Raw genomic sequence first — 19,590 nt, forward strand, 5'->3', positions numbered from 1 at the left:
TGCCGGGCACCGCCTCCCCGGCCTCTGCCTTGGCGGGAGCCGCGCTGTCCTCCGGGGCTGTGCTGGCCCTGCCGTGCACCGGGCCCCGGACACGCTCCGTCCCCCGGGGCCGCCGCTCCGCAGCCCGGGCCGGGTCCGGCTCCTCCCGGCCCCGCGGCACCATCTAGTGGCGCCGCCCGGCTCGGGCCCTGGCCAGCCCCGGGGCGCGGGTCAGCCCGGGCTGGCCCCGCCGGTTCTCCCGGCCCCGGGGCCACGCGTGTCCCGGCGGGGTCAGCCCCGGCTCGGGGGCAGCGCTGGAGCCACCGGCGCTAATGATGCTGCTCGGCGGCGCCGGCCCCCGCCCCAGGGGCTCCCGGCCGCGGCTGGTCCCGGGGAGCGGCGGGAGCGGCTCCTGGCTCCCCCCGGTGCGGCGGAGGGAGCGGAGGGGAAGGCATGGCTCCGGGTCCGCGGTGGCGGCTGCGGGCCGGGGGGTTCCGCAGGAACTGGTCCCCCCTCGCTGCCTCGGCTCTGGGCTGGGAGCGGTACCGGCCCCTGGAGAGCCGCGGCGTGGACCTGACCGCTGTCACCGCAGGAAAGCGACCCCGCGGGACCAGGGATGACGAGGGGCTGGTCCCCAGGTGGGGGCAGGGAAGGGGAAGGGGAGGGGAGGAGAGGGGAGAGCATCCATCAGCAGGGGCACCTTTTACCTCACATCCCCGAGGACAGGGAGCCCCGGGCTGGCCTCCGTCCCTGTCACCTCTTGGGACACTGGGTGACACTGGGAGGGTTTAGGGGTCCGGGGCGGCGTGGGTTGGCGCAGAGTCCCACCGCGTCCCTGGAGAGGGCCAGGATGGGTGGGGAGGACCCTCGACCCCAGGCACAGCCACCGCCGGCATCCCGTGAGCCTGTACCTGTGCTGGGCAGGGAGGGGGGTGAGTGTCGGTGCCTGAGCCACCAGCACGGTTTAGGACACCAGGGACAGCCCTCCGGGAGTCCTGCTGTGCCCGGGAAGCTGCCCTAGGACCCCTTTCGTTATCCTTCGCTCCTGCAGGCAGCGCCTGGACCACAAAGGGTTACGCAAGGCACCCTGGAGTGACACCTCTGCCACCAGCCCGGGAGCTCAGCTCCTTCCTGGTCGGATCGAAGGCTCGGTGAGTTCCTAACTCTGTCCCCGGGGATCTGCCGGCTGTGCTTCCCGGCTGGGGAGGGGACCCAGCCGTGCTTTCACGTGGGGAAACCGGCCACTCTTTGTCCCTCCCTGGGTGGCTCCAGGACCCGGTGACCCTCCTGGAACTCTGCTCCACAATAGGGAGATATCCCGGGGGATCACAGCTCCACGCCCCGGGGCTGGAGGACGTACCTCTTTCCTACTGGTTTACACTCGGTCCGGGTTAGCTTTTCCAGAGACCTTTTCCCAGAGTAGGGGGTCGGTCTGGGTGGGATCGGGACAGAGTAACTTCTGGGGGGATCTGGGCCCCCGGTGCTGCATGACTAGGACCAGAGAAGGGTCTCGCGGTTTTGCAGCACTGCTTTAGAGCAGGGACCCCGCTGACCCCGGGAAGGCTTTGGAGTCCCAGGTTGAGGACCCCCATCAGCGGGATGGGGGGGTTGGAACACAGAATATGGGTGGAGGGGGCACGGCTGGGGTGTCACTTTCTGATAAATGCCCCCCCAATTCGTTGTTGTCCCCACGGTGGGTGTTGCTGGCGGTGTCACCCGGGGCCAGGCACAGCCCTGAATTGGGTACCTGGCAGTGAGTGGAACGAGCTACCCTGGCACAGCCCAGCTTCCTTTGGTTTTAAAATCCCTGGAAGACGCTGCCACGGTGCACGTTTGGGGCAGAGTGGGGTGTGTGGGGCTCCGGGTGCTGTCGGTGCCCGGGGCTGGGCCGGGCCATGGTCAGCTCTGCCCAGATACTGCCCCTCCCGGCGGGGCCATTCCAAGTGCGGGCTGGTTTCTGTCGGAAACCGGCTGAGCCGGCTCCTCCTGCTGCCAGCCTCGGCCTTTGGCTGGGACAGGCCCTGCGCCAGCCCCGGGGGGGCGACGGGGGACAGGGCTGGGGTTTGGTGGCACTGTGGGCACTGCTGGTGCCAGCTGGTGATACGGGAGCTGCTGCCATCCCCACGCTGCCCCAGCCACTGCCCACGGAGAGCCACGGGCAGCAGTGGGACGCAGGCACGTGGCCAGACTGTGGTGCCCTGGTGAGGGACAATAGTGGGAGCTGGTTGGGGACAATGTGAGACTGTGCTGGGTGGCAGCAGAGGCGGCTCTGGCACAGCAGATATCATCACCCTGGGGAGGGGGATGCTCTGGCTGCCCCAGGCTGGGGTCCCTTGGACCTGTGGCTCACACCATGTCACCTGCAGGTGCCCTGGGAGCCTGTAAACACAGAGCAGCCAACTCTGGTGACACGGCTGAAACCACCTCACTGCCATGCTGGGGGCTCCTGTCTGTCACCAGTCTTCCCAGTGCTGGTACAGGACTGTGGGTGCCACCACACTGGGGTCCTGCCCAGCCCCAGCCACCCCCCCAGGCACACGTGTCCCCCTCCACGTAGTGAGCACTGTCGCGTGCCAGGGAGGCTCTTGGGCTGATTTTGGCAGCTCTGACGCAGAGGGGAAGCAGAGGAGAGGTCTGGACTCTGCCCTCCACACCTGCCCTGCCCGGGTGAATGATTACACCGGGCTCCCCCCAGCCCTCCCTGAGGCTGCAGGGAGCTGGGTCTTGTTTCAGGGGCTGAGCTGGGGCTCATTTTGGGGGCTGTCCCAGCATCGCTCCAGCCGGGGGCTGCCACGGGAAGTCCTCGTGCTGGGGCTGGGCTGTGGTGCTTGCCCAGGGCTGGCTGCCCACCACCGGATCCCTGCTTGGCATCACCTCTGGCACTGCCCACAGGGCATATCTGATGCCTCCTGGTCCCACCAAAGCTGTCCCATGGCCTATTCCCAAAGGAGCTGTGGAGTTTTCCAGCTGCCTGTGGTACCAACTTGGGGATCGAGGATGACTGAGCCAACTTTGGGAGCCAGCAGGGCCCCTGGCACAGCCACCCCAGAGCCACCCCGACAGGCCAAGTGTGTGCCATGGGGACTGGGGATGTTCAGTCTGGGGAAGATGAGACTTGGGGGAACCTCCCTGCTCTCTATGACTCTCTGAAAGGAGGGTGTAGTGAGGTGGGGATTGGCCTCTTCTGCCACTTCTCAAGTGACAGGACCAGAGGAAACGGCCTGAAGTTGCACCAGGGCAGGTTCAAATTAGATACTAGAAATTTTTTTTTGCACTGGAAGAGTGGTCAGGCCTTGGAATAAGTTGCCCAGGGAGGTGTTGGAGTCACCACCCCTGGAAGTGTTCAAGAGGCGCCTGGGGACACGGTTTAGGGGTGATTATGATGGTGCTGGGTTGATGGTTGGACTTGATGATCTTGAGGGTCTCTTCTAGCCTTGATGCTTCTGTGAGTCCCTGATCAAACTAGCCTCTCCCTGTCCCACCCCATGGGGATTGGCAGGAGGCTCTTGCCCTGCTACCTCCCACACCCACATGGGATCCTGCATCTCTCTGGGTTCATGCTGATGTTCCCTTCAGGGAGCCAGGAGCTGGTGGAGAGGATCCCCAGGCCCATCTCAAGAGTTTTAGCTTGGAGGTGATGTCACCCTGTCAGTCAGGCTTGTCTGTCTCAGCTGGAAAATGTTGGATTTGGGGAAAACCAAAGGGTGAAGCAGGGGCAGAGGTGCTGCCAAAGCAGCTGGCAGAGCTGATGGAGCCCAGAGAGGGCGGGCAGGCACTGAAACACCATCCAAAGCAGCACCCTGGGGTCTGCCAGATCCAGGACGAGGATGGGGAGCAAGGCCACAAGGATAGCATGGACAGGAAGTCCCATGTAGATGGGTCCTGACCTTGCCCTGTGTGAAACCTCCACTTCCATGGACATGTGTCCAAGGGGATGGAGATGGACCCCCGGGGGGTTGATTTCACCCTGCACAGAGGCAGCTCTGGGTTCCAGAGCCAGCTGCCATGTGGGGAACAGTTAATTGTTCGGGGTGTGACACAATTAGCAGTCTCGGTGCCCTGGTGGGTGCCCGGGCACCACAGGGCTCTGTCCCCTCCACTCTTGCTGTCCCCGGTGCCCACAGCCCAGCATTGCTGCTGCTCTTTGTTGCAGCCCGATGCAGGAGTGAGGAAGGGGCCAGGGGCTGAGAAGAGGAGGTGGAGCTGGTCCGAGCCCCTGTGCCAGGCGGCTGCCACTGTCCCCCTCCCCAGCTGGTGGGTGCCCACCATGGAGGAGATGGTGATCTGGGAGCAGCACACGGTGACGCTGAGCAAGGTGAGCATGGCCTGGGGCAGCCATGGGAGGGGACAGGGGCTGTGGGGTCGACTCTGCCTGACCCCTGTCTGCCCACCCACCCCTGCCAGGACCCTCAGCGGGGCTTTGGCTTCGCTGTCTCCGGAGGGCGGGACCATCCCAGCAGGACGACCGGGGACACGGCGGTGTTTGTGTCGGACGTGGTGGCCGGGGGACCAGCGATGGGCCGGCTCCAGTGAGTGCAGGGGACGTGGGTGCACGGGGGGTGCCCGCTGCCAGTGAGGGTGGGAAGGACAGAGAATCCCTCCTGCTGGAACAGGACCAGAACTGCTGTCACCCTGCCTAGCTGGGATGGGGTCCCCTTGGGGTGCCCTCACCACCCTGCCAGCTCCCTGGGCTGGGGGCTGTGCCCAGGGCAGAGCCACAGCTGTGTTTTCCTTCCCAGGAGGAAGGATCACATTGTGATGGTGAACGGCCTTTCCATGGAGAATGTTTCATCCTCCTTCGCCATCCAGACCCTCAAAACCTGCGGCAAGATCGCCAACATTGTGAGTGTGCCCCGTGGTGGGACAGGGCCCTCTGTCGTGTGCGGGGCTGCACCGTGCCTGTCCCCATCCCAGCGCCCTGTCACACACACCAGGGCTCCTGTTCAGGGCTTGGGAATCCCTGCAGGCACAGCTGGCAGAGATGGCTGCACCCACCATCTGCTTCTCACTTGGTACCTGCAGACACTGAAAAGACCAAGGAAGGTTCACCTCCCCGTGAGCAAGAGCAGCCCCGGGTCCCCCGCCGTGCCCCGGCACATCGACTCGGATGAGGACGACGGGCTGCACAGGGGGGATCCAGCCCTGCAGCGCTCCCGGGACGACCTGGACCACAGCCGGGGCTACGATGGGGACTCGTCCAGTGAGAGGAGCTCTGGCCACCACCGCGATGACCGTCGCCAGCACAGGCCGGTGTCCCGGAGCCGGAGGCGGAGCCAGGACAGCAACCACTGGAGGCAGAGTCCCGGCAGCGGCTCAGATCGGAGGGGCCACAGCCGGCACCACCCCAGCAACGCCTTTGGCCAGGAAGGGGACGCCAACGGGCTGGCCCTGGTGTCAGGCTTCAAGCGGCTGCCGCGCCAGGACGTGCCCACGAAGCCCATCACATCAGTCCTGGTGAAGCAGAAGCAGAACGAAGGTGAGGCCCCTCCTGTTCCCGCTGTCCGTGGGTTTTGTCACCTGAGTTTTGGCTGTGCCTTTCCCCGGGGAGGAGGCAATGGCAGGGTGGGTGCCAGGGTCTGGCTGCAGCGAGGGGACAGTGTGTGCTGTGCTGGGTGCACCAAACCTCCTGCCCTCAGCCTGGGGCTGCAGAGCTCAGCTTTGGGGCTTGCTACTCCCCCAAGGGGAGCCAGGGCTTGTCGAGATGGTGGTGAGGGGTGATCTCAAGGGAGTCCTGCATCTGCCTGGCTCTGCCATTGTCACAGCTCTCTCTACTGCAGAGTATGGCGTGAAGCTGGGGAGTCAGCTCTTCATCAAGCACATAGTGGAGAGTGGACTGGCGGCCAAGGGCAGCTCCTTACAGGAGGGAGATCTCATCCTGAAGGTATAGGGACCCCCATGGTGCACGGCACTCACTGGGGGTCTCATCTGCCCCTCTTTGGGGGGCTCATCCCTGGTGTCACTGCAGGGCCCAGCCACGGGCTTGCTGGAGGCAGCTCTGTCTGGTGTCCACTCCCTGCCCTGTCCCCCTGCCTGTCCCAGGACCCCGTGGGGGCTCTTGGGGACCAGCCCCTGTGCTGCCGGGCTGGTGGCTTGTGCTGTTGGCACAGCGGGGTCGTGTCCACCCTGCTCTCCCCATGGTGTGTGGTCTCCCCTCGCGAGTGTATGTCCCTGCCAGGTGACAGTCCCCAAGGAGCTCAGGTGTTTGTCAGGTGAAATGATGCTGCAAGTACTTGGGGAGGAGGAATTAGAGGGAGGGAGACCCTTGGTTTGCACACCTGGGCCAGGCAGACCTGTGGCTACTGGGAACCAGTGCCAAAGTGACTCTGTGGCAAATGGAAGGGATTACATCCTGCAAACTGTTGGGAAAAGCTGCTGCAACTCAGGAAGATCCCAGCCCCAGGATCCACTTGGGGCCTGATTCCCTGGCTCCAGGCCAGCACGTGGAAGGGCAGTGCAGGCCAAGGGCAAAGTAAAACTGAGCTTCAGGTGTCTGAGGGGTTTGTGCAGCTCCTGCCACCAGGCAGGGCCCTGGGCAGGTGGAGGTGGGTGTTAATTAGCATGGCTAATTTGTTTCCTCTGTGTAGGATAAGGATATACTGGGAGGCAGCCAGGGGTAGGGACACGGTCCAGGACAGGAGAAGCTGTGGCACATGGGGCTGGGCTAGAGGGACTGGGAAGGGACTGGAGACATGGCAGTCAAAGTACCCCTTTCTGGTGGGGCTTTCCCTGGGGGTGGCTTTCCCAAGAGCAGGTGCCCTGAGGCCTCCCATTCTGCCCCTCCAGATCAACGGGGTGGCCAGCCAGGACATGTCCTTGGCTGAAACCCAGCAGCTCATTGAGCGGACAGAGGGGATCCTGACCCTGCTCATCCTCCGGGACCACCGGCAGTTCCTGGTGAACATCCCTGACGTGGACAGCCAGAGCGACAGCTCCCGGATGGACGGTGAGGGGACACGGGGACGGGACTGGGGGCCAAATACACAGCACAGGGACTGGATGGTCGCGGGTGCATCTTCCCTCCTGTTGCTGCAGATATCTCCGACATCGACTCCGAGCTGTCCCATCCACCGTCCCCTGATGCTTCCCCACAATCTCCAGCTGCTGCCAGGATGAATTCACCACTGTAAGCCCCACGCTGTCCCCATGAGCCCCTCTGTCCCCTGGCAGATCTGCTGTGTTCTCCACCTGTCTGGAGGGGCTGGTTCTCTATTCCCAAGGCACTGTCCCTGGAGGTGGGACTGCCATCCCCAGCTTGCTCTGCTGTCCCACTGCCCACTTGGCACTGCCTGCCTGTGCCCTGCCTAAATCCTGCCCCACCTTGTCCCAGGGAGAGCAGACGATCGACCAGGGAGCCTGTGGCCGAGGTGACCATGGCCAACGCTCGGGGACTGGGTGAGTGGGCTCAGCACTGGGCACTGAGGGGGCTCTGGGCTCCTGGGTGTCTCTGCTGCCCAAACCCCTGGCAGAGTCATGCCAGGGCTCCCTGTGCCTCGGCATAGCCACTGCTGCTCCTCACCAGCTCTCCTTCCTGCAGACCCGCTGGAAGCTGTGGAGGGGGATGACCACAGCCCCCACACTGCCCCCCGAGCTGCCCTCAGGGACGGGTACGTCTGCGAGAGGTGGGGGGACACAGGGATCTGCTCCGGCATGGGGTTGGGGTCACAGGGTCTGTGGCCCCTTGCCCTGTCCCCACGTGTCACCACCGGGCTGACTGTGCCTCCCCACGGCAGGTACAGCGCCGACTCCAGGGTCGTGCGGTTCGTGAAGGCCAAGAGCGCGGGGCTGCGGCTGGCGGGTGGCAATGACGTGGGCATCTTCGTGTCCAGCGTGCAGGAGGGGAGCCCGGCCGACAGCCAGGGCGTCCGGGAGGGGGACCAGATCCTCCAGGTACCGCGGGCTGGGAGTGGCTCCGAATGCTGCTGCACCTGGACCTGTTGGGTGTGGTCACACCTGTTGGGTGTGATACCTCCCCTGGGGTTTGGATTTCTGCTGCTGGGCATTGTTTTTAGTCAGTGCTGGTACCCATAACTTGTACCTGCTGGGCTGGCTCTGTGGGCACTGTCTGCAGGGTCAGTCCTGTCTCCAGCACCACAGTGACACCCGGTGGGGTCCAAGCACCCTCTCTGAAGTCTCAGAGGCCCACTTGGGGTTGTGGCAGGCACTTGGGTGACAGGGACCGGTTCCCTCTCCCACTCTGCCCTGGGCACTGCTGTCCCTGGAAGCCCCACTCGTGCCCATTCCCTCCATCCCACTGGCAGGGCTGTGTCCAAGTGCTTTTCTGTGGCAGGTGAATGACACCAGTTTCCAGCACCTGACCCGTGAGGAGGCCGTGGAGCACCTCATGGCCCTGCCCGTGGGTGAGGAGGTCACGCTGTGGACCCAGAGCAAGCCGGACAGTGAGTGATGACCAGACTCAACCTGGACTTGTGCCTCTCCATCCTCTCTCTTCTGGACAAGCATCAGACCTGCTGGACTTGCCATAGTCCTTCCTTCTCCTGCAGGGTGGTCCTCCTTCCCCAAAACCCCTCCTCCTCTTCCAAAAAGCTGATGGGAGAGGACCAGACCATCCCAGCCCCATTTGTGCCTTGGTATCCTGAAGCACAGGGACTTTCTGGCACCATGGCTCAGCCTGGAGAGGGCAGTGTGTGCCAGGGGGTCAGGTCCTGTTGTCTCCAGCTTGCCTGAGAAAGCCATGGGAGTAAAATGTGTCCTCAATAGCCTCCTTAGGAGCAGGGCCACTCTGGAGGCTCCCTCACTCCTTCCAAAATCCCTCCAGCACCTTCCTCTCCATCCTCCTGCTCCTCCTCTTCCCCTGATGGTCCCTCTCACCCTGGGCTTCAGTTTACAGGAAGATGATCTCGTCCAACGTGGGCGACTCGTTCTACATCCGGACGCACTTTGACTTTGAGAAGGACACGCCGTCGGGGCTCAGCTTCGTGCGCGGGGACGTGTTCCACGTGCTGGACACCATGTACCGCGGCAGGCTGGGGAACTGGCTGGCTGTGCGCGTGGGCAGGGACCTGCAGGAGCAGGACAAGGGCATCATCCCCAACCAGAGCAGGTAGGGACAGAGCCAGGAATGGCCCTGAGATGAGCAGAGCTGGGGAAGGCTCCCCAGTGAGCCAGGGTCATGGATGGTGGGCCCAGTGAGAGGCAGGGCAAGGGCTGGTGGAGCAGCAGGGGGAAGAATGAGCTGGTGAAATCCCTTCTCAGGAGTGATAGGGCAGCTGATGCTTGGGTTGTCCAAGGCCCCAGAGGGAGGAGACTCACCCAGCCGTGTCACTGAGCAGTGATGCTGGCTTGTCCTGCCCCACTCCTCAGAGCCCAGAGAGACAAGGGGGGGGTAAACCCAGAGGCTGCAGGTCATGAGCCCTCTCCTCTCTCAGGGCCGAGCAGATTGCCAGCCTGGAGTCAGTGCTGAAAACCACGTCTGGTGCCAACCCCTCCGGGGCACGGGCTGAGTTTTGGAAGCTGCGGGGCCTGAGGGGAGCCAAGAAGATGCTGCGGAAGAGCCGGGAAGACCTGTCTGCCCTCACAAAGCAGGGTCGCTACCCGCCGTACGAGAGGGTGGTCCTGAAGGAAGGTGGGCACCAGGACTGTGTCCCCATCGCCCAGACCCACCGGGTGACATCGGCCCCAGGGCTGCCCCTCTGTGGGTGCTGATGGGCTCCGCTCTCCTGGGAGGAGTGGGGCGAGTCCCAGGCCCGTGGGCACCATGAGGAGTGGGGTTGGATGTCCACGTGCTGGGAGCTCTGCCCTCACCCCCAGCCCCCCTGAGCCCCTCTGTCCTCTCACAGCCAGCTTCAAGCGGCCGGTGGTGATCCTGGGCCCCATCGCAGACATTGCCATGCAGAAGCTGAGCCGGGAGCTGCCTGAGCTGTTTGAAATCGCTCGTAAGTGCCCCCTGTGGGAAATTGTATCCAGCAGCCAGGCTTGCAGCATCCAGGACCTGTGGGAGCTCTTTACCCCGACTCTGTCCTGACCCTGCCGGTTGCCCCCTCTCTGTGACACTCCAACACCTTCCTGGGCTCATTCACCCTCCCTGCCCTGAGCATCACAATCCCAGCCTGGCTCCAGACATGCCTCTCCCTGAGGGACACAGCCCCGGTGCTGGGCACGGCCAGGCCCAGCCTGGGGCTGCTGGACATGTCACATCTCCCCCAGCCCCTCTCATGCCCCGTCTCCACGTCCTGCAGCGAGCGTGCCCCGAGATGGGGCATCGTCCAAGGTCATCAAGTTGGACTCGGTGCAGCAGATTGCAGAAAAGGTGAGAGACCTTTCCCCTGTCCTTGGAGCCAGGCGGGGCCCGGGGGAGCCCATGGCCTCTGTCCCTGTCCCCAGCAGGGCTGACGGCCGTGCCCTGCCCCAGGGCAAGCACGCCTTGCTGGACATCACCCCCTCGGCCGTGGAGCGCCTCAACTACGTGCAGTACTACCCCGTGGTGGTGTTCTGCGAGCCCGAGAGCCGCCCGGGCGTCAAGGCCATGCGGCAGTGGCTGGCACCCGACTCCAGGAAGAGCTCCCGGCGCCTCTATGCCCAGGCCAACAAGATGAAGAAGTACTGCAGCCACCTCTTCACAGCCACCATCCACCTCAGCGGCAGTGGCAATGCCTGGTTCCAGCAGATCCAGGACATCATCAGGACGCAGCAAAGCCAGCCTATCTGGACAACAGCAGAGCAGGTACAGGGCACAGGATCCCTGCAGTGAGGCTCGGCCAGCTGGGGCTGCACAACTGTCCCCCACAGCTGGGATCCCAAGTCTCTGTCATCCCCACCCCGCAGGCAGATGTGGCACCTGAGGACAGTCTGGAACTGCTGAACCCACCGAGCACGGTGCCCTCAGGCTACCTGACCTGTGACAGCCACGCCAATAGTGACTACGAGGACACGGATGGCGAGGCAGGTGCCTACACTGACGGCGAGGCAGAGGATGCCTACGACCACCCCGGGCTGGCCCGCTCCTCTGAGCCAGCACAGCTGCCCCCAAGCCATGGCCTGAGCTCTGAGCCAGCACAAGTGTCCCCAAGCCATGGCCTGAGCTCCTCTGAGCCAGCACAGGTGTTGCCAAGACATGGCCAGAGTGACAAGGTGGGTCCACCCAGACTGGTACAAGGGGCTGGTGGGGCAGAAGGGAGTGGCCACAGTGTCTCTGGGGTATAATTTCCATCCCCATGACACAGGCAGGGAGCTGCTGCAGGGTCCAGCTGTGCATTCATGCTCAGCTCTGGATCCCCAGGGGCAAACACCCCATGCCAGGGCAAAACCCCTGCCCTGTCCTTGACCCCTCATTGCTCTGCTCCTCCCCAGGTGCCCAAGCAGCCACAGCAAGGCCAGCGCTACGACAGCATCAGGTACCCTGTGCCCTGGGACTGCAGGGAGGGGGGTGGCAGCCAGCCCAGGGCTGGGGAGGGCCTGCATAGGGCACTGTCCCACCCTGGGCCCAACTGGGTGCCAGAGCCACCACCACTGCTTCTGCCCCCAGGGCATACGAGCACGAGGCAGTGAGGAAGAGGTTCACACACGCCAGGGATGACTCGGACCAGGATGAAGGCTATGAGTGGGGGCCAGCCACAGATGTGTAGTGGCATTGCTGGCCTGTCCCCGTGGGCCAGCCCTGCCACAGCCCTGTGCCACTGGCTCCAGGTAACAGTCCAGGTAGTGCCAGACTGGGCTGGGCCCAACCACAAAGTGCCTCTTTCCCTTTTGGCCACAGCTGCTGCTACTGAAATAAAAGGGACGTTTGGATCAGGACAGGCTGTGTCTGTGCATGCTGGGTGGCACCATGCAGAGCACACCATGTAGGAGGGTGACCTTGCTGGCTGCCCTGCCTGAGCCACCAGAGCAGGAATCAGGGCCCGGCACTGCCCTGCTGAGCCTCCTCCACTGCAGCCCACATGGGGCTCTGCCAATGGAGCCTCCCACATTTCCCACAACTTTTATTTTCACATCAGCCAAGCATCCAGGCACAGCCAGGTCAGTGCTGCCCTGGCTTCAGGGGCCCAGAGAGCCACCCACCAAAAGGCACATCCCCAGGGAACCCCCTGGAAATCCCAGAATGTGGGGCTGGGCAGTGCCATGTTCCCTTTTGCTGCACCAAGGGCTGAGGCCCCAGGCTGGGGTGTGCGTGCAGAGCAGTTCAAGGCAGCACCAGGGAGAAGCTGAGGTAGGTTCCCAGCTTGGGGTAACGGGTCTAATGGGGTTTGTTTGCACCCCAGCAGGCCCCTGGCCAAGCCAGAGGGGAGGAGCAGGTGCCAAGAGTGCTGCTGCCCTTAAGGCTGAGTCTGGGAGCTGCTGGGTGTCCCTCAGGAGTGCCAGTGGTGCACCCACACAGAGTGCAGGGTCAGCACTGCTCTGGGGCTGTGCTGAGCTGAGCTCTGGAGCTGAGCTGTGCCTCCAGCACCATCCTCACCTGGGGAAAGGCACCGTTGGTGAGTGTAAAAGCACAATCTGCAATGACTGGATGGGGGGGACCTTTCATGTGGAGTCCCCTCTTTTCCCACCAGCAGCAGCAGGACAGGCACTGTGTGGGCACTGTGCAGGCACTGTGAGGCAGGAAGGCGTGAGTGGAGGGTGGGAGGTGCCCAAACTGTGGCACCACAGGCCCTGACACTGCTCAAGCTGGGTATCAGCCCCCAGAGCCTCCCTCTCTGTCCTGAGTAAAACCGAAGAGGTGCAGGGTCAGGTCCTGTTGAGGGCTCTGACGCAGGGCTGGGGCAGAAGGCAGAGCCAGACCTGCCCCTCCAGGCTTGCTCCTGTCTGTCCAAGGCACGGCCAGTGGCTCAGAGGAACACGGGCTGCTCCTGCCCTGTCAGCAAGCGGTACGTGGAGGCTGGCATGGTCTTGATGTGGACCTAGGCAGAGAGGCACAGATCAGAGGCCCCGGCCCGGGCTGGAGGGCGCTGGTGCCCAGCTCTGAGCCCAGCTGCTCTATGGGGGCCCTGCTCACCTCACTGACTGCCTCGCTGAGGATCTGGATGATCTTCTCGTGGGGCGTTGCCACCACGCTCTGCCCGTTGATCTCGATGATGCGGTGCCCCACGCGGATCCCGCCCCGCTCCGCGATGCCCCCGCGCATCAGGCTGCAGATCTGGGAGCGAGGAGTGCTGGTGAGATCAGGGCTGTGCCCACAGCCTGGCCCTGCACCACCACTGCCCCAAACCCTCACAGCCCTGCAGGCTCCCAGCCAGCGCTCTGGATTTGGGTGCTGTCTCCTCCAGCTCACGGGCACACAGTGAGGGCAGCCACTGCCCTGCATTGCTGCCACCAGAGCGACGTGCTGGGGCAAGGGCAGCCCCCAGGACTTTTTCCCCCAGTTGACAGGGAGTGCAGTTGCTCCCACTCACTGAACCCTCCTGCTCCCATCAAGCCTGGGCTGCAGAGCCTGAGCTTCTCCCTGGGGCAGCAGGAGAGACCCATATCTCCAGTCCCACTGGGAGCATCAGTCAGTGGGTGAGTCAGCTGTGCCACCCCCTCTTCTGCCCACCCACCCACCCCCTCAGCTCTCACTGGGCCTGGGAACGCCCTACTCTGAGTTCACAACACAGCCACAGCAGACCCCAGAGCAGGGAGTGGCCAGGGTCTTGAGAACAGCAACAAATGTCACTGGGGTCACACCCAGAAAGCCAAGAAGAAGCCACCACCCAGAAAGCAAACAGCTAAGGAGCACCAGAGAGAGGGGTACAACCACTGGTGCTGCAGGAGAGCTGTGAGAAGCCTTTTGCCCCTTGGCCTGGGCAGGCACAGGGAATGCGGGAGCTGGGCTTTGTTCTGTGGGCACAGCCAGCTCTGCCTGTCCCTCGGGCAGACCCCACCCCACAGGCACTCACCACGCCGTTCTCAACACAGAAGCCCAGCTGGTACTTGGAGTCGGGGCGTCGGATGACAGCCGTGGTGACAGGGGGACAGTGCACGATGTTCAGTGTCACCTCAGTCTGGTGCTTCAGCTCCTGGAAGGGGGGATGAAGGCTGGTCAGATTTTGGAGAGCTGTTCAGCTCTGGTGGAGGGACAACACAGCCAAGTTGCTCATGGGAGGGTTGAGGATTAGCAACCTGTTTTCAATGGGGAAACTGAGGTACACGCAGGGATACTGCCATGCTCAAATCCAGGGACAAGAACTTATAGACCCAGCCCAAGACTTTGCACTCTGCCCCCGAGGCCACGCTGTCCTTGCTTTCAGCTCCTTCCTGCCTGAGAGCTAGATGGTACAACAGGTTTCCTCCAAGACAGGTGCCTGCCTCCTCTTCTACCCTCCTCCTCAGGAAGGACCCCAGCCATACCCTGCCACATCAAGTACAGTCCCCAGGTCTGTCCCTGCCCTGTCACACCCCTTCCTCCCAAGCACTCAGAGCAGGGACTGTCACAGCCCACAGGACAGGTACAGCCCCCATGCACTCCTGCCCCCACAGCTGGGGGCACTGGGTGGGGAGGGATCCCAGCATTCAGGCCACTCCCCATGGCAGGAAGGAGGAGGTCCCCCGTCCCAGCTCACCCGGATGATGCTCTGGCAGGTGCCCAGGGGCAGCCCCACCAGGCTGGTCCCGTTGACGGACATGAGGCGGTCCCCAATGCTCAGCTCCCCCGAGCGCTCCGCGGGGCCCCCGTGCATCAGGTTGGCGATGACCACGGTGGGCAGGATGGAGCCCCAGCCTGACTCCACGATGGCGATGCCCAGGATCTCCCCCTTCTGCTTCCGGATGCAGACCTGGGAGCAGAATGGGTGGGTTATTGTCACCAGAGCCAAGGGCACATGCCCCAGCCCAGCACTGGTGTCCTGTGCTCACAGCCGGCTGGGATGGGGTCTGGTTTGCAGGGAGCACCTCAGCTGTTCAGGGAGCCATGGAGAGGATGACACAGAGGTGCCAGCAGGGTCCCCACGCCCTCCTTCCCCAGAGCAGCTCTTACGTCCTTGCAGTTTTCCTGCCGGGAGAAGTGGGTCAGCTCTGCGTTGTACTGCTCCTGGTCCTCGAGGGCACGGCTGTACTGGCGGGGGGTCAGCTCGCTGGGGTCGATGCTGTTGGCCTCCAGGAAGCGCTGGTAGGCCACACCAAACGCCTGCCCGATGGCCTGGGCGATGACCTGGGCCTGGAGAACAACAGGGATTGTTCCTGCCCGTGGCTCAGGGCTGCAGCCAACAGCTCCCAATGCCCTGCAGTGCCCAGCACAGGTACTGGCCCTGGGAGTTCCTTCCCTGCCTGAATGGGCCCCTCTACAGTGCCAATCCTCCCCTCTTTGCTCGCTGGGCCCCTCTGTGCCAAAGAGATGCTCAGGCTGGGCTCCTGCCCTCTCTCTGTGGGGAGGGAGGGGTCTCTGCTGCTGCCCCCAGCACAGACCCCCAGTTGTTACAGTGGGACGTGCCCAGGACCCCACGGCCACCCTGCCCTCCCCAGGGACCCGCGTGTGGCCTCACGTCGGCCGAGTGGAAGACGTGACAGATCATCTTGTAGAGTCGCTTCTCCTCTGCCACCTCGGAGCGCCGGGGCAGCTTCCGGCGCGCCATGAGCACCACGAGGGAGCCGATGTCGGCGATGTAGGAGATGGTCTGCAGGGAGTGATCCATCATGGCCTCCTGGCAAGGGCGACACAGGCAGAGATGTTCAGCCCCGTGGGCAACCATTAGCCCAGCGAGCAGGAGGGGTTCAGCAATGGTGCTGGGATGCAGCGCAAATGCCTGGCACACACTGGGCAGAAACCATGTCTGTGCCATTGGGTACAAAGAGCTCCTTCATCAGGGACTCATCCGTGTCCCTGGGTGCTGCCAGGGGACAGGACAGCCCTTCCCTCTTACTATAATGCAGAAAGTAATCCTGAGGCAAAAAGCTTCCAAGATTTCAAGCCTGGGTTCCCTGAAGCTTGGTCTGGGATCCCAGCAGCTCCCCAGGGCGCAGCTCGCACGGGAAGCCTCGTGCAGCCACACAGAGAGCCAAGGATGGCTGTGGAATTACATTTCCCCTCCCAGATGTGTGTCCTCGACTGCAGGCCATCCCTGGGCATAACCCCTCCAGTGTGGGAACAAAGCTGAGGTCCCGAGGCCGAACAGGAAGGTTCCAGCAGCCCCAGAGGCACACGGGCGCTGCCACTCCCGCTCACCTGTGTGTCTGCAGTGAGCACCTTGATCCTCTGCGTGGAGACGAACAGATCCACCTCTGTCATGGGCTGGGACTCCCCCTCGGGTGCCTGTGAGACGATGGAGAGGTCACAGGACCCCACTGGGTCCCAGCCCCACAGCCAGGTATCCCTGGGCAGGCCCCGAGTGCTGCCCCACGGCCACGGGGGGCCAGGCTGGGGGCAGCTGTGCCCCCCACCCCTCCTGCACCTTGATCCTGTCCACGGCCTCCTGGGCCTGCGCCATGCGGACGCTGGTCGGGGGGTTCCTCTCCGAGACCAGCTGTGTGGAGCCCAGGTACTTTGCCCCAAAAATGACACCGTCCAGCAGATCCTCCGGGTCACAAGGGCCTGGAACTGAGGCATTGGGAGGGACTGAGCAGGGGCTGCTCCCCTACCTCTGAAACTGGGGGTACCAACTCTTACTGCCCATTAGCTGCATTCCTACACGTGGCAGAGCAGCTCAGTGCTTGGGACATGGGTTCCTGGCACCACTGGGGACCAATGCTGCTTCCCCCTTCTCTTGGGCACACCTGGCATCCCGTTCTCCCTTCCTGAGCATCCCCCCATCCTGCTCCCTGAAGCACCTCAACTTCCTCAACAAAGCATCAAACAAGCCATCTGAAGCCTGCAGCGACATTGCCACCCTGGATGGACACAGAGACAGGCACTCCCTCCCCAGATGGGACCCTCAGCCACCCCCATTCAGGGTCAGAGCACGTGGGTCAGGACTCTTGAATGCTCTTGCTGCTTGAGCACAGAAGCAACTCACCTTCTTTGAAGGCTGGGCAGGATGATGGGGGTTCCCTGTTCTGCAAAGCAACGAAAGAGCAGGTGAGGCTGTAGTTGGCATCCCAGGGATTCAGCCTGCCTGGCCCTGGAGAAGTGGCACAGTGATGGCACAGCGTCCCTGAGGCTGGGGGAAATGGGTCCCAGGGTTGGGCAGGGAGGAATAGGGTCCTAGGGCTGAAGGGGAGACAGCACAGGGTCCTGGGGCTGGAGGGGAGGATGGCACAGGATCCAGGGGCTGGAGGGGCTGTTCAGACCCACCAGCCTCTGCCCCGGGGCACACACGAATCAGGCAGCCATGCAAGTATCCCCCCGCCTTCAGGGCAGTAGGAGCCAAAGCCGGTACCGAGGGTCTTGTCTGGGCACACTTGCAGCACAAGGCCCTGTAAGACCCGAGGAAAGAAATCCCTGGCTCCCCTCCGCCCCCAGCCCAGACCCGAGGAGGGAGCAGGGCCAAGGGGCAAGTCCTGGCTCCTGCGGCCCCACCACACCCGGAGCACTCACGGTCACGGCGCCTGGAGGTGGCGGCTGCTCTGCCTCGGGGGCTGGAGCGGGAGGCAGGGCCGCCCACGCTGGCTCTGGGGAACCTTCCCGAGTGCCCTCAGAGGTGGAATCAACCTCGCAAAGCCCCTCTCCATAGCACCAGCTGCCGGAAGGGTCTTCCTCTAAGCTCTCTGGCCTCCCCGGCCTTTCAGGCTTCTCCACAGTGGCTGGATCCTCCCGGACCTGCAGCATCTCCAGGTTAGTCCCGGTCAGAACATCGGAGCGGGCCAAGGGGGTCTCAGCACCGGCCTCGGGCAGCCCCCCCTCGTAGCACAGGAGGCTCAGCAAGTCCTCCCGGTCGGCCTCGGCGAAGAGCAGCCCGTGGCAGGGCCGGGCACAGGCCGGGTGCTGGGGGCAGCAGGGACGCGTCGCCAGGCCCCGGCCCGTGGCCACGTGCAGCGGGCAGGGCCGGCACCTGCCTGGGCACCGCCGGGCACCGGCACCCGAGGGGGACGGCGGGCCCCGCTCCGGGGCGGGCGGGCGGTCACACAGGTTGGGGTCGAGGGTCTCGAGCTGGGCCAGCAGCCCCTGGATCTCCGAGGGCTCGTCCTGCGCGTCCTCAGCCCACCCGGCCGTGTCGGGGGGGCCGCGGGTCTCGGGGGTCTCATCCAGCTCCATGCCCGCGGGCTCGACGCCGCCGGGGGCCCGAGAGCTCCCCGTGCCCCGCGGGGCGCTCCCGGCGCTGGGCTCCCAGCGGGCAGAGCCCCGCGGCTCCGCGGGCATCGCCTCCGCCTCCATGGCCCTTCCCGAGCCCTGGCACAGCCCGGTCCGTTCGCCTCCCGCGAGCTCCGGGGCCGCGGCGGGTCCCGGGCCGGGCCGCGGCTCCTCCGGCGCGGGGTCACTGCCGGGCTGCGGGGCCGAGCGGGGGGGCCCGTCCGGCCGCGCGCCCCCCGCGCGGTGCCCAGGGGCTCCCGGCCCGTCCTCCGTGTCCATGGCGGGCGGCTCGGAGGGCTCGTCGCTGCCGCCGCCGCCGGGGGCCGCCTGGAAGTCCATGGCGGTGGTGCCGCTGTCCATGGCGGTGGTGCCGCTGTCCATGGCGGTGGTGCCGCTGTCCATGGCGGGGTCCGTCGCTGCCGCCGGGCCGGGCCGGGCCGGGCCGCTCCCGCCGCCGTTGCCCGCGCGCAGGCGCAGGCGCGGCCCCGCCCGTCCCGCCGTGCCCCGCGCCCATGGCCGCCCGGGCGCTGCTGCGGGCGGCGGGGGCCGCGCTCGGGGCTCCGGCCCGCGGCTACGCCAAGAAACCCGGTGAGACCCGGCACCGCCCCCGCCCTGCCTGCCCTGCCCGTGCTCCCCGCCCCGCGTCCCCCGGGCCCCCCCATCTCCATCCCTCGTGCCCCTCGCTCCTGTTCCCGGCTCCCTCTCTCACACCCGGTTCCCCTCGACCCTGACCCAGCCCCGCTCCCGCCCCGCGGTGCCCCTGCCCCCGAGCCCCGTCCTTTCCCCCACCCGCATCCCTGTCGCCCCTGCTCTGACCCTACCCTTGTCCCCACAGCCGCCAAGGCCAAGGGCAAGGGCGCGCCCAAGGAGGCGCTGAAGGGGCCGGAGGTGTGCACGGACCCCACCATGCTCGCCACCCACGCCATGGGGGTCAACTACTTCAAGGAGGGCCCGGAGGTGGCCCTGAAGCCCGACTCCGAGTACCCCGACTGGTGGGTGCTGCCCCGTTCCCCTCCGTGTCCCCACAGAGGTGCCGTCCGAGAGGCACAGGGACAGCGAAGTGCTCTGGGAGGAGGCAGCTGCCCCTCTGCAGCCCAGGGACCTTCCTGGGGCCAGGGAGACAGGAGTGGGTGCGCTGTGGATGTGGGGGTGAGGGATCTGCACGTCCTGGTCACTCACGTCCGCGGCTGTGTCCCGTCCTTGTCCCTTTTTCCCTCCTTCCCGAAGCCTCACATCCTCTGCATTTGCCCCCAGGCTCTTTAAGATCCACCTCGGGCCCCCCAAGAAGCTGGAGGAGCTGGACCCTGACACGCTCGAGTATTGGAGGCGGCTGCGGAAATACAACACGTGGCAGCGCAACAAGTTGAAGAAGGGCAAGAAGTTTTAGGTGCTGCCAAGCTCAGGGCTGCCCCACGCACCAGCACAGGTGGCACTGGGACCCGCTCCTGCTTTTGGTCGCTTGATATAAACAGGAAATAAATCTGGAGTGAGACTGATATCTGTTACAAAGGCTGTGTAAAACT

General features: G+C 64.5%; 3 protein-coding genes across 4 annotated transcripts; 2 read left to right on the forward strand and 1 right to left on the reverse strand.

The window, feature by feature from the left end:
* The first annotated feature begins 279 nt into the window (after positions 1–279).
* TJP3 (tight junction protein 3) lies at positions 280–11,896 on the forward strand. 2 transcript variants are annotated; one of them, XM_051810581.1, is made up of 21 exons: positions 280–617; positions 1,031–1,130; positions 4,133–4,294; positions 4,384–4,508; positions 4,719–4,821; positions 5,002–5,455; positions 5,757–5,860; positions 6,763–6,922; positions 7,012–7,102; positions 7,307–7,371; positions 7,514–7,598; positions 7,710–7,866; positions 8,267–8,375; positions 8,821–9,040; positions 9,366–9,562; positions 9,777–9,872; positions 10,176–10,246; positions 10,349–10,660; positions 10,762–11,067; positions 11,287–11,330; positions 11,462–11,896. In XM_051810581.1, the coding sequence occupies exons 1-21, from the start codon at positions 433–435 to the stop codon at positions 11,559–11,561; spliced, it is 3,246 nt and encodes a 1,081-aa protein (XP_051666541.1). In that variant the 5' UTR covers positions 280–432; the 3' UTR covers positions 11,562–11,896. The 2 variants fall into 2 exon arrangements, with proteins under 2 accessions (XP_051666541.1, XP_051666542.1); XM_051810582.1 differs by having other exon boundaries at positions 7,514–7,583.
* Positions 11,897–11,965: 69 nt separating this feature from the next.
* On the reverse strand, positions 11,966–18,500 carry APBA3 (amyloid beta precursor protein binding family A member 3). The gene is made up of 10 exons (XM_051810601.1): positions 17,375–18,500; positions 16,854–16,893; positions 16,293–16,438; positions 16,067–16,153; positions 15,387–15,545; positions 14,882–15,061; positions 14,469–14,681; positions 13,806–13,925; positions 12,926–13,066; positions 11,966–12,830 (listed from the first exon to the last, which is right to left on the reverse strand). Exons 1-10 carry the CDS (start codon positions 18,467–18,469, stop codon positions 12,759–12,761), a joined length of 2,253 nt encoding a protein of 750 aa, XP_051666561.1. The 5' UTR covers positions 18,470–18,500; the 3' UTR covers positions 11,966–12,758.
* A 28-nt stretch (positions 18,501–18,528) lies between these two features.
* MRPL54 (mitochondrial ribosomal protein L54) lies at positions 18,529–19,563 on the forward strand. The gene is made up of 3 exons (XM_051810786.1): positions 18,529–18,655; positions 18,903–19,059; positions 19,322–19,563. The coding sequence occupies exons 1-3, from the start codon at positions 18,580–18,582 to the stop codon at positions 19,452–19,454; spliced, it is 366 nt and encodes a 121-aa protein (XP_051666746.1). The 5' UTR covers positions 18,529–18,579; the 3' UTR covers positions 19,455–19,563.
* Positions 19,564–19,590: the final 27 nt, after the last annotated feature.

The sequence above is a fragment of the Manacus candei genome, unplaced genomic scaffold (genome assembly GCF_025592945.1).
Source record: "Manacus candei isolate 608988 ecotype Guabito, Panama unplaced genomic scaffold, ASM2559294v1 h1tg000078l, whole genome shotgun sequence".
Lineage (NCBI taxonomy): Eukaryota > Metazoa > Chordata > Aves > Passeriformes > Pipridae > Manacus > Manacus candei.

Bases quoted from the DNA above. Each gene is read 5' to 3' on its own strand.
- TJP3 (XM_051810581.1), top strand. From the start codon at position 433: ATGGCTCCGGGTCCGCGGTGGCGGCTGCGGGCCGGGGGGTTCCGCAGG. The intron at 7,599-7,709 runs GTGGGGGGACAC...TCCCCACGGCAG, and splicing joins GACGGGTACGTCTGCGAGAG to GTACAGCGCCGACTCCAGGG. The intron at 9,873-10,175 runs GTAAGTGCCCCC...CACGTCCTGCAG, and splicing joins TGAGCTGTTTGAAATCGCTC to CGAGCGTGCCCCGAGATGGG.
- APBA3 (XM_051810601.1), bottom strand. From the start codon at position 18,469: ATGGACAGCGGCACCACCGCCATGGACAGCGGCACCACCGCCATGGAC. The intron at 16,154-16,292 runs GTGCAGGAGGGG...ATCGTCTCACAG, and splicing joins AGGCCGTGGACAGGATCAAG to GCACCCGAGGGGGAGTCCCA. The intron at 15,062-15,386 runs GTGAGGCCACAC...GTTGTTCTCCAG, and splicing joins ACGTCTTCCACTCGGCCGAC to GCCCAGGTCATCGCCCAGGC.
- MRPL54 (XM_051810786.1), top strand. From the start codon at position 18,580: ATGGCCGCCCGGGCGCTGCTGCGGGCGGCGGGGGCCGCGCTCGGGGCT. The intron at 18,656-18,902 runs GTGAGACCCGGC...TTGTCCCCACAG, and splicing joins CGGCTACGCCAAGAAACCCG to CCGCCAAGGCCAAGGGCAAG. The intron at 19,060-19,321 runs GTGGGTGCTGCC...ATTTGCCCCCAG, and splicing joins GACTCCGAGTACCCCGACTG to GCTCTTTAAGATCCACCTCG.